The 12134-nt window shown below is 45.9% G+C and overlaps 1 protein-coding gene across 1 annotated transcript in view; it reads right to left on the reverse strand.

The window, feature by feature from the left end:
- The window catches only part of grin2da (glutamate receptor, ionotropic, N-methyl D-aspartate 2D, a), a 38068-nt gene that overhangs the window by 12516 nt on the left and 13418 nt on the right, over positions 1–12134 (reverse strand). The window contains exons 3-6 of the mRNA XM_076301695.1: positions 11400–11728; positions 4528–4642; positions 3987–4189; positions 676–844 (exon numbers count right to left, since the gene is read on the reverse strand). Of these exons, the coding sequence (XP_076157810.1) occupies positions 676–844; positions 3987–4189; positions 4528–4642; positions 11400–11728 (816 nt within the window). The remainder of the gene's footprint in view (positions 1–675; positions 845–3986; positions 4190–4527; positions 4643–11399; positions 11729–12134) is intronic.

A 12134-nucleotide genomic window follows, 5' to 3' on the forward strand; every position in this document is an offset into this window, starting at 1 on the left:
ATTGTTGAAAGGGTCCATTAGATGGCAGCGCTTTTTTTGGGCAGTCGTGCCTACAGTACTGGTTAGGGCTTCGGGCTTGCAACCGGAGGGTTGCCGGTTCGATCCCCGACCAGTAGGAACAGCTGAAGTGCCCTTGAGCAAGGCACCTAACCCCTCACTGCTCCCCGAGCGCCGCTGTAGCAGGCAGCTCATTGCATCGGGATTAGTGTGTGCTTCACCTCACTGTGGGTTCACTGTGTGTTTCACTAATTCACGGATTGGGATAAATGCAGAGACCAAATTTGCCTCATGGGATCAAAAGAGTATATATACTTATACTTTTCCATGCCCGTTTTGGGAGTTATGGGAGTTTTGGAACTGGTAACGGCCAATCACTTGGACAGTAGTCAATGCATCACTAGATTACGCTCTCCAGTGTCTCGAAACTCATCCCACCCTCCTGCGATACAGCCATTCAGAACAGGTTTACTTTTGATCGCGTGGCGCCGACATCAAAGAGTGTCGCGACTCTCTCTTTCTATGGCTCTGGGTGTGACCAACAGGTATGTCACCCGGATGTAACGCTGATAATGCGCCTCTTGTGCCACCACAAGGGGGCACTACAATGTCATTACAATTCACCAGGGCCAGCGACCAAAGAAGACGACAGCACAAAGAGGTGAAATGGCTCCTGACCTCCCCAACCATTCCGTTCCACTCCCCATTAATGTTCTTCCCGTGTCGGCCGTTGGTCACCAAGAACAGGTCATAGGTGAAGCCCACTATCTTGGCCAATCGCTTGAGGACGTCGATGCAGAAACCTTTGCAGCAGTGCTTCATGGATGTGGTGCCCTCTGCCACCACACTACAGGGAAAGACAAAAGAGAGAGAGAGAGAGAAGAAGAGAGAGAGAGAGAGAGAGAGAGAGAGAGAGAGAGAGAGAGAGAGAGAGAGAGAGATGTGAGAAAAATCCACAATAGTGTGAGGTGCAATGTGAGATAACATGAGATTGGGAGGAAAAGGAGGAGGAAGGGGGGGGGTAAAGAAAAGACAGAGATGGTTAGAAGAAGAGACGCCACACACCACACGAGAAGGAGAAGACAGAGAGAGCTGACATGCTATAGACCGATAGATGAAGACATCACACACTGCACTACAGTGGGAGAAGGGGAGCTAGGGATCACATACTACATAAAGAGTGAGAGAGAAAGAAAGAGACAGAGAGTGAAGATCACACATTACAAAGACAGAGAGAGAGATAGAGAGAGAGAGAGAGAGAGAGATAGAGAGAGAGAGAGAGATCACATTTTACAGGAAAATAATGAGACACCATGCATGGAAGATCTATTCAGAAGGACATCACACACACCATTGGAAGAGAGGAGACTGTTTTACACACTAGAGTGAAGTGGAGAGTCATGTAGGGATAAGATGGAGGAGAAAAAAGGAAACACTGACAGAGAGTACAAACAGACTATGTGATAAAAGTCCACTGACTATGTGATACAAGTCCACTATAGCAGCACTGAATATTCATAAGCGTGATGTATATTATGTATGATTTTAAGATGGGTTCCAGATTGCAGAAAAAGATCTGGAGAATGTATATGTTCATGTACAAAGAATCACAATTGGTTTGTATTTTCTGAGGATTTGGGCATAAAAATGGCTTTTATAGCCCATATATGTGCTCTAACCTCCTTTAATGCAGAGACATTTAAGAAATATTACCAAATGTATTGAGTTATTCATCTAGCGTTACCCTTCCTCTGAACTGTCATGCACTGTCAGTTCTTATTAGGGTAACAATGCTGCACTGAACGTCTGTGTGATGAGATCATGCTGACATTTTAAATGTTTCCGTTAAGGGTAGGAGCTTTGTTATATACTGTATTCTGTGAAAGATACTGACAATTATTTTGAATTGACGAACAGTACTGTAACTACACAAGTGAGTAAATAATTCATAGAAATCCAAAGTACAATGCAATATATTACAAATCCAACGATTGCGAGAGGGATCTCATGGTGACAGAAATTACAATAAAATCAAATTTTACCCCTGGAGATTTCCACCCCACAATATACATCTCGAACTTTCAGAAACACATTTTTACAGGGTGATTTAAACATGTAAAATAAAATGAAAATGGTTAAAAAAAAAAAGAATTACAGAATTTACACAAAACACAAACACAAAAATTGCACGTAAATCTATTTTTTAAAAATGCTAAATGAAACGAAAGATGCTTATTCTATCCCTTGTCCACCTTCCAATGTGTACTCCCAACACCATGTAACAGGAGCAGCTCCAACACTTCAAACTCAATCTAATTCCCATACCCTCCTCCAGGCCCTTAATTGCCTCTCCCAACGTCTGCATTTTACAGCCATTCACAGGAGCCGGGTCCCGATGAAGACTGATTGCACTCTCACTCAACTGGCACCAATCGGCCATTAAAATATCAACGGTCTATCTTGACGTAAATTAGCCACTTTTTCCCCAATTTACCTCTCTTTATTTTGGCCCTGATGTTAACTAGATTGAAACCTAAATACTGGCATTGTCCCAGAGAGCAGCCTGGTCTTATGCATGATACTGTATTAAACCAGTAATTATGCAGTAATTCTTAGTACATCTAGGCCAGTGTATTTTATTTACTGCTTATTCATCAAGCATTATTTGTTGTGCTTTGCACGTTTTTCTTACCACTGCTAATTGGGTCTATGTTGTATGTGCACAGTATGTTAATTCAGTGTGTCGTAATTGGCTCCATGGGGTATGTGCTACAGCATGTTGTATGTGCATGCCACATGGGCGTTGTATAGGTGTATGTAGGTGAGCTGGACATGCAGTGATGCTTCAGAACGCAACAGAAGTTCCATACAGTATGCTACGACAACAAAAGTGGTACTAAACCTCTTCAGTACTATGGCAGTTCACTTCAGTTCACTGAGTTCAGTTCACAGAGTTCTCTTCATTACATTACATTACATTACATGTGGCTGACACATTTTTAACCAAAGCGACTAACAACATGGTAAACAGTTTAAGCTCTTTAAAAACAATTCTCTCAACAATTCTAGGACAATTTAAAAAAGGTAGAATAGAATAAGAATAAGTGCATCAGTGAGTGCAGTTTTTAAACAGTCGAGTGTCAGTTCTAGTCAGGTGGTACATGTACGTGCTAGGATCAGCAAGACTAGTTGTAATGTTGTAGTTGTTCATACTTAGTGTTTGGTGAAATGCAACACAGACGGTACCCTGAAGGAAAGCAGACACCTTTCCATGTAGAACTCACACATAGCAGACTACTGAGTAGCTGAGCTCAGACTTCAGCTACGACACCAGCTGCCATCAGGTGCAAACATCCTGCACGTCTCAGCACTCCAAATTTCACCGCCACCTGAGGGTTAAATGCCCTCTCTGTCAGTGACTTGACCAGTGTTGTATTGCGACAACTGCTTTCACTCTGAATTTGCTACCTACAGGAGCTTGCCCTCGGTCAACTGTAGCCCCTGGTACAGTGACTCCAATGGCAACGGTGCAGACCCCACATGCCCCCCACCCCCCCACAACCCCCCCCCCCACCACCACCCCCCCCCCCCCCCCCACCACCACCGTGGCCCATCTCACCCAAGGCCTCCGCACAAAGGCAGCAACATGAGTGCAGTGCACACCGCTTTTGATGTTCCATTACATCAGATTCCATTGTTTTCAATACCACCCACTTGCACACCACCACTGAGCCCTATCACCGCGCGTGTGTTCAGTTCTATTTCGCTCGGCGCCGCTTAATAAAATCCATTGTTCGTCGAATGTATAGCAGCTAGAAATTTTGCATGTGCAATTGGCCAAGTGACAGAAAGTGTCATCATGTGGAATGTAGCGAGACACAGAGATGTTGGTGCCTGCTGGGGACGTCATCTTGAAATTCTCTAAACTCACCACAGTTCCACAACACCTCACCCTTGACCCTTGACCCTCGACCCTTGACCCCTCTGACCTGGAGTTGAAAGAGAGTCTGCAGGGGACGGAGTCGCGGATGCAGCCTGATGCCGGGTCGGCTGACTCCACGATGACGAAGGGCCGCTCCTCCAGCGTGACCACACGCAGGTGCTGGGCGTTGTCCAGCGGCTTGAGGAAAACGCCGTCGCGGGACCAGCGGGGGTACCGCAGCCTCAAGACTCCGTTCTCCCAAACGCCCACCTGTAGGAGCACACTCACTGGAATCAGGTTCTCCATTTTCTATTCTCTCCAAACATGATCATTCTTTCATCATATTATCCATGCTTTTCTATACCCTTTCTCTCATTTTTTAACATTATACAATAAGCAATATTTATTCTTTACGTCACAAAATGTATTGTATGCAGTCATATTATGTACAATATAAATGTATCGTGTGTATAGTTTTAAGTACAGGTACATTGTAGAGTGTGCTGTGTGTGTGTGTGTGTGTGTGTGTGTGTGTATGTGTGTGTGTGTGTGTGTGTGTGTGTGTGTGTGTGTGTGTGTGTGTGTGTGTGTGTGTGTGTGTGTCACACCTCCTCCCAGCCTCTCCCTGCTGAGTACCAGACAACGTCCAGCAAGGGATTGGCCAGGTAGCCTTCGCTGTTGAAAGAGTAGTCCCTTCCACCCATGGTTATGTTGCTAAAGAACCTGAGAGATTGAAGTGGAAACAGAGCAGAGAGAGGATAGGGACAAAGGGATAAACAGAGAGGAGAGAGGAGAGAGGGAAGGAGTGAGTAGGTGGGGTTAAGTAGAGTGTGGCAACAGAGCAGGTTAAGAAAGATGAACAGGACAGGTGATTGGAGGAGGAAGGAAAAGAGAAAGAGAGAGAGAGAGATAGAGAGAGAGAGAGAGAGAGAGAGAGAGAGAGAGAGAGAGAGAGAGAGGAGAAAGAAAGAGAGAGAGAGTACAGGATGTAAGGGCAAAGACACAGGGGAGGTTTAAGGGGGAGAGATAAGAGGTTGGAAATGAGACAGAGAAAAGAAAACAAAAAGGGCAGGATAGAGAAGAGAGAGAGAGAGGAAGAAAGAGATAAGAGACAGAATAGAGAGGGGAGGAGAGGGAGACGAGGGAGAGAATGCGATAGAGCAGAGGGTAGAGAGGAGGAGGAGAGGGGGAGATAACACCACGACCCTCTCATCTCCAGGTCAGGTGTGTCTGTTTGTTGTGCTGCACTGGCTCCTGCGCTGGGCACTAGGGAGAGGGAGAGCGCTGAGGAGAGCTGCATCTGATAATACCCAGCGGGGCCACAGGATGCCCAGGTAGAGCAGTGGACACATTGAGCAGGGATACGGAGAAGGAGAAAGACTGAATGAATGTGTGTGAGAGAGAGAGAGAGAGGATAGATGAATGGATAGATGGATAAATGAATGAATGAATGATTGAATGAATATGAATGAATATGAATGAATATGAATGAATGAATGAATGAATGAATGAATGAATTAATGAATGGATGGATGGATGGATGAATGAATGAAAGGGCAGATGGATGGACTGATGAATGAATGAGTAAGGTGAATGAGAAAGAAAATGCATGAATGAATGAATGGATAGATGGATGGATGAATGAATTAAAGGATGAATGTAAGGGCAGATGGATGGATGGATGGATGGATGGATGGATCGATGGATGAACAAACTAAACAAACGTTTAGTGTGAGCTGAATCCATATTGGTGAAAATGAACAGATGGGGTAAAATGATGAATGAGTGGCTGAATTACCAGATACAAGTGTGAATTAGCGAGTGAATAAAAGGAACAATTAGCAACCCAAGAGAACGGAGAGAAGGAGCGGAAGAATGGGCAGAAGGAATGAAGAGATAAGTGGGTAGAATGAAAGAGTGAATGAGAGCGACATAGCGACAAATGACTGAATAAAAAAGACAGAATAAAAAATGAACAATGAATGAGCCAGGAGGTTGAATACAGTGAGAAAAGAGAGAGAGAGAGAGAGGGAGAGAGAGAGAGAGAGAATGAGGGGGAGGAATGGAGAGAGAGAGAGGGAGGGTTGTAGAAAGACAGAGAAAAGAGAGAGTAGGAGAGAGGGATAGAGAGGAGGGAGAGAGGCAGGAAAGAGAGAGGGATAGAGAGACAGAGAGGGAAGGAGGGAGGGAAAGAGGGATAGAGAGAGGGATAGAGAGAGAGGGAGGCAGGAAGGACAGAGGGAGAGAGACAAAGAGGAGAGAGGGAGGCAGGAAGGAGAGAGGGATAGAGAGAGAGAGGAAAGGAGAGAGGGATAGAGAGAGGGGAAGGGAAGGAAGGAGGCAGGAGGTGGCAGCCGCATCCAGCTGCCAACACCTCTAGGGAGAGCCACTTGTGCGTCCCCTCCTGTGGCGTCCGGCTCCCAGCTGCACTCTGAGACCCTCAGCTCATCTTTAACAGCCAGCCCATCAGAGCTCTTAAGATGCGGGAGAATGACACAGGGAGAGAGGGAGACAGAGATGCTCTGGCACGTAGTCATGGCAACGGCGTGCCTCAGAGCCGCCGTGAGTGAGAGAGAAGTGTGTTGCAACTGACAGCGTTCAACCTTGAAACCTGCACAAATGAAATTCATTATGAATTTGTCAGCATTTTTCTTTCAACCCTACCCCTCTCTGTTCTGTTCATTCACTCTTTCTTTTTTATCTTTTTCTTTGTGTTGATGGAGACTTCTCTCTTTACAGTGGACACACTTTCATTTTTTATTCCCCTCATTACAAGAGTGACATGCACCTTATTTTTACGAGATTTCTCCAATAAATCTCCAACCTCCCTCCACCCCCCACCTCTCTTTTGTCATGCTTCTCCTCCAGTGGTAAACGAGTGTTTTGATTTATGATGTATAATTTATGAGATGCTCTGTGTTATACAGTATTTCGGTCCAGTGCGACTGCGGCAGCAGCAGACTGTAGCAGCAGCTGTTTGTGAGTGTGGACGCTCCAGACGACTGCAGCCACACGGCACTGTCGGGAGCCAGAGGACGTCTCAATCTCCACCTCTCCACTCCTCTCCTCTCCTCTCCTCTCACTCCTGTCCTATCACTCTTACTGCCCACTGTCTCACTATCTTAATTTTCCCCTGTGCCCCCTATCCTTCTCTCACTCTTTTCTTCCCCACATTCCTCCAGGGCGGCAACAAACAATTATTTTCAGATTCGATTAATCTGTCGATTATTTTCCCGATTTATCAAGCACTTGTTTAAAGGAGAAATTGGTAAAAAATGGCGAAAAAGTGACAGAGCTCAAGCATTATGTCCTCAAATGCCTTAAGTCCATACACCACAGATGTTTAGCGTAGTCATAGAGGACTAAATAAAGTCAAACATTTCCAAGTTTAAGGAAAATTCAAAGAACTTTAAGGATAGGAAGTTTTCTCAAAAAATAACAACTGATTAATGATTACCAAAATAGTTGCAGATTAATTCAATTTAAAATACAATAATTAATCGATTAATTGATTAATTGATTAATTGTTGCAGCCCTACTCCTGCTGTTCCTCTTCCTCCTCCTTCTCTTCTCTCTCTCACTGCTCACTTGTTCCCTCTCTTTATTTTCCCCTCCTTCTCTCACTCTCCTCCTCTTCCCCCTCTCCTTTCCCTCTTCTCTCACTCAGGATTCCCACTCTGAAAAGTGAAATGTAAAATTCCATGACTTTTCCCTGACAAAAAAAAAACAGAATTTCCATAACCTACTATATAATGAAGGGTACAATATATCGACCAAAGATTTCAGAACAGTCGCATAGCATTCAAGATTCTTTTACTTTTTTAGAGAGGGAGATTAATAACAGTCGCATAGCATTCAAGATTCTTTTACTTTTTTAGAGAGGGAGATTAATAACAGTCGCATAGCATTCAAGATTCTTTTACTTTTTTAGAGAGGGAGATTAATAACAGTCGCATAGCATTCAAGATTCTTTTACTTTTTTAGAGAGGGAGATTAATAAATGGCCATTGACTAACCACAACTACTCAAACAAGCAGTAAAGCGAATAACCAGATATACACCAATTCTGAGTGGAAATATATTTGTATCAATGTATTTTGGCAAGTACATTTTTATACTGCTACAACAAAATTCCATTATATTCCAGAAATGGGAAATGGGAACCCTGCACTCTCCTCCTCATCCCCCTCTCATGTCAGTCTCCTGCTCTCCTCCCTTTACCTCCTTCTCCCACTGTGTCCACTTGTTCTCTTTTTTTTTATTTCTCCCTCTTTCGCCCACTCTCCCCCTTCCCCCTCTCATTTCACTCTTCTCCTCTCCTCAGCTCTCACTCTCCACTGACTCACTCTCCTCCTTTTGTCCCTCCTGCTCACTCCTCTTCCTCTCCTCTCCTCTTCCTCTCACTTCTCTCCTCTCCTCTCCTCTCCTACTCTCATCCGTCTGCCGAGAGGCAACACAACATGATGGTGATGGATAGGGCTCCTTAAATGTCACACAAACAGGGACATGCATCAAAAAACACACACTGGCACACATACTGTGCACACACACACACACACACACACACACACACACACACACACACACACACAAATAATCACACACTTTCAAAGACACACACTCACTTTGCGGCCAGACACTCGGCGGGGGTGGGTGGATGGAAGGTGAATCAGATCCATTGATCAGAATAAGAGCGACGAGGGAGAGAAATCTCCCTCTCATTCCCTCTCTATCCCCCCTTCTTTCTCTCCCTCTCTCTCTCTCTCTCTCTCTCTCTCTCTCTCTCTCTCTATCTCTCTCCCTGTGTCTTTCCCCTCCCCAGCCCCCCTCTTTTTTTACATGATTATTTTGAAGCTTCATCCGGAAATAACACGACAGTTTAAAAACAACATTTATGCCTGTGGCCCACATCCATTTCATTTGGGGAGCGGAAGGCACAGAATGTGACAGCATGCTAGGATTCCATTCCAACTCGGAATCCACACAACCACTGATCTTTCCTGCCTGGTGCAATGTTGTCATGGCGACAAAGTCATTGACATTACATGTGTTTATTTTTGCTTTTTTTCCTCTCTCTCTCTTCCTCTCAAATCCTGTACATTGTCGAGAAAAACAAATATCCTCAAGCTACGACGTATTTGAATACAGATCACAGATTTCAATCCTGGCACAAACGCTGAAGACACAAGAGAGAGGACAAAGACGGGATGACGACGTACCACCGTGAAAGAGGATAGAAAGAAGAAGAGAGAATAAAAACGACAGATGACATGAAGGGGAAAAAGAGAGGGTAAGATAGGAGTCTGGGGGGATGAGAGAAATGGAGGAGGAGAGTAAACCACATCTGAGAGAGAGGGAGAGGCCAGTATTTAAACATCAGAGACATTCAGAGGATTTTAATGTGTCCATTAAAACTACATTAGCATCCTGATGAGGGACGGCTGCTTCTTTCGCTCTGTGTTTGTGTGTGTGTCTGTGTGTGTGTGTGTGTGTGTGCGCGTGTTGATGTGTGTGTGGGGGTGTGGGTGTGTGTGCCTGTTGATGTGTGTTTGTGTGCGTACATCTGTACGAATTTGTGCAAGTGTGCATTAGAGTGCATGAGTGCATGTGTATGCTTTAGTGTGTCAGTCAGTGTGTGAATGAATGTGTCACTGTGTGTGTGTGCATGTGTGTGTCTAGGTGCATTTGTGTAATTACACAGACGCACATCTGTGTCAGAACGCAGACCATGTGCAGTGGTGTGTTCTGTGGACGCCTTTCACAATTGTGTTTGTGCACACATGCCTTTAATACATATTAACCTTTTGTGTCTCCACCATATTTTACCCAATTAACCAATTTACATGCAAAACGCTGCCACATGCAAACACTTCCAGGGAGAGACAGAGAGGGAGAGAGAAAGAAAGAGAGAGAGGGAGAGAGAGAGAGAGAGAGAGAGAGAGAGACAGAGAGAGAGAGAGAGAAAGAAAGAGAGGGAGAGAGGGAGAGAGAGAGAGAGAGAGAGAGAGATGAGGGGAAATAGGGGAACAATACAATAGAAGAGGGCAAAGCTCAGAACTGATAAATAAACAGCGGTCGATAGAGACCAGCAGGTAATGGGGGAGGAGGAGGGGGGGGGGTGAGGATAGGCATGAGTATGGATAAAATAGAGAGAGATAGCATCGCTAGCGAGATAGCTCCGTCAACAAGCAAAGAGGAGCAAGTGTGAGGAGAGAGATGGCCCAACAGCAGGACTAATCTCGGGAGAAAGGGGGTGATGAAGAGCCTGGCGCCCAGGTAGGACGCCGGAGGAGCAGAGAAAGGAAGAGGTGAGGCGTGCAAGAGGAGACGGGGACACAGGGAAGACATGAAAGAAGGAGTTCGGTGCGCGCGGGGGGATAATTATACAATTATCTACCCAGCATGCTGAGGCAACAACAGGAGACTCTTACACGCAGATTCCTGACAGCAGTGGCAGTACCGGCAGCCGAACAGTAGGGGGCAACAAATCTGTGCGACTGGCTGCGGGGACTTATCGCCACTTAATTTTCTGCTCATGGTAGCACTGACTTCAACATGGGGATGGTGATGGTGTGTGTGTGTGTGTGTGTGTGTGTATGTGTGTGTGTGTGTGTGTGTGTGTGTGTGTGTGTGTGTGTGTGTGTGTGTGTGTGTGTGTGTGTGTGTGGGTGGACTGGTTTTAACATCCGGGATCTCACTCCCCAAAGGCACACAACCTGAAACTCTGTGAGCTACGTGGAGACACAAAATAGCCCTGAAATATGCTTGCGCTACACACTTATGGTGAAGTCAATGGAGTGAGTGAATGGGGGGAAAAAAGAGCTGACCCTGACTACTGCAGCGGCTGAAAAAGGGACTGAATAGAGCTGGAGAGGAGCATCATGGGAAACGTCTCTCCCATCGTACTGTGGGCTTTTTGTCGACAGCCTGGCAGTGTGCTCTGGAGAGTGGAGGACTGGCTTGATGATTCTGACACAGTGGTGTTAATATAACTACTGAGTCATCAGGTCTCCGCAGCACAATCTGTACTGGTAATATTCACCTTCTAGCAAGTCCTGCCACTGCCATTTTTCATTTGGCTGAATACATAAAAATAGGGTTGCTGCCCAGTTTATGTTGTTAAATGTGACATAGCCATGTAAAATAAAGGCTTTTTATACATGTTTGGATACGAAGAGTGCCTTGGATTTCCTCCTTTTTCAAATAACGTTTGTATTCCCTAAACCAAAGAGCACCTTCGATTTTATCTGCAATTCCTGAGCACTTTGGATTTTTCCTCATCACATAAAAACAGAAAGCTTTTATTTTTAAAATTTCTACAACCATTAAAATGTATTCAAATTCAAGTTCTTTTTTACAAGGACAGCCCTGATTCCTTTAAAGACAACATAAACTTCTGGCTAGGAAGATGCTTTCTAATAACCTGCTGGCATCCAATCCAATCCAATCATGCAGATTCATTAGACACCCCCGTTCTCACCTAATCCTATCCGGTATCCTCTGCGTCTGGTTCCCGTCTGTGTTGCAGTTGCCGGCGAAGCTTGTCCACCGCTGGCTGCCGTACTCTCGCCGGAGCGCCATGGCGCCGTGGGTGAGCACCGACACGCCCTTGGAGATGCGGCGGCGCGGCTCGTCCCTCCAGCCCTGGGGCCGCACGGCCAGCAGCGCCTTGGGCAAGCCCTCCATGCCCAGGCCAGAGAGCGCCGGGCCCACGGCGAACCACAGGTGCGACGGCGTGGCCTGACCGGTCGCCCATGCCGCCCGGAAGACGAACTCGGCCTCCTCCTGGGAGCAGTAGAGCAGACGCACCTGCAGGAGCGGGAGAAGGACGGGGGCGGGAGAGGAGAGGGAAAGGTTGAGACAGGCTAAGAGACGGAGAGAGAGAATGAGAGAGATAGAGAGAGAGAGAGAGAGAGAGAGAGAGAGACAGAGGGCTGGGTAAGGTTGAGACAGGCTAAGAGACGGAGAGAGAGAATGAGAGAGAGAGAGAGAGAAAGAGACAGAGAGAGGGCTGGGTAAGGTTGAGACAGGCCAAGAGACGGAGAGAGAGAGAGAGAGGCAATGCAGTAAACGAGAGGAAAGTAAGGTAGAAACAAATGAATAGATGGAGAGAGAGAGAGAGAGAGAGAGATGCAAGGCAGTAAATGAGAGGAGGGTAAGGTTGAAACAAATGGAGAGATGGAGAGAGAGAGAGAGAGGCAATGCAGTAAACAAG

Source organism: Alosa pseudoharengus, unplaced genomic scaffold (genome assembly GCF_046254945.1).
Source record: "Alosa pseudoharengus isolate Yale_2024_CS ecotype anadromous, Long Island Sound unplaced genomic scaffold, YU_APseudo_1.1 YU_APseudo_1.1_scf_23, whole genome shotgun sequence".
In the NCBI taxonomy this organism is placed as follows: Eukaryota; Metazoa; Chordata; class Actinopteri; order Clupeiformes; family Clupeidae; genus Alosa; species Alosa pseudoharengus.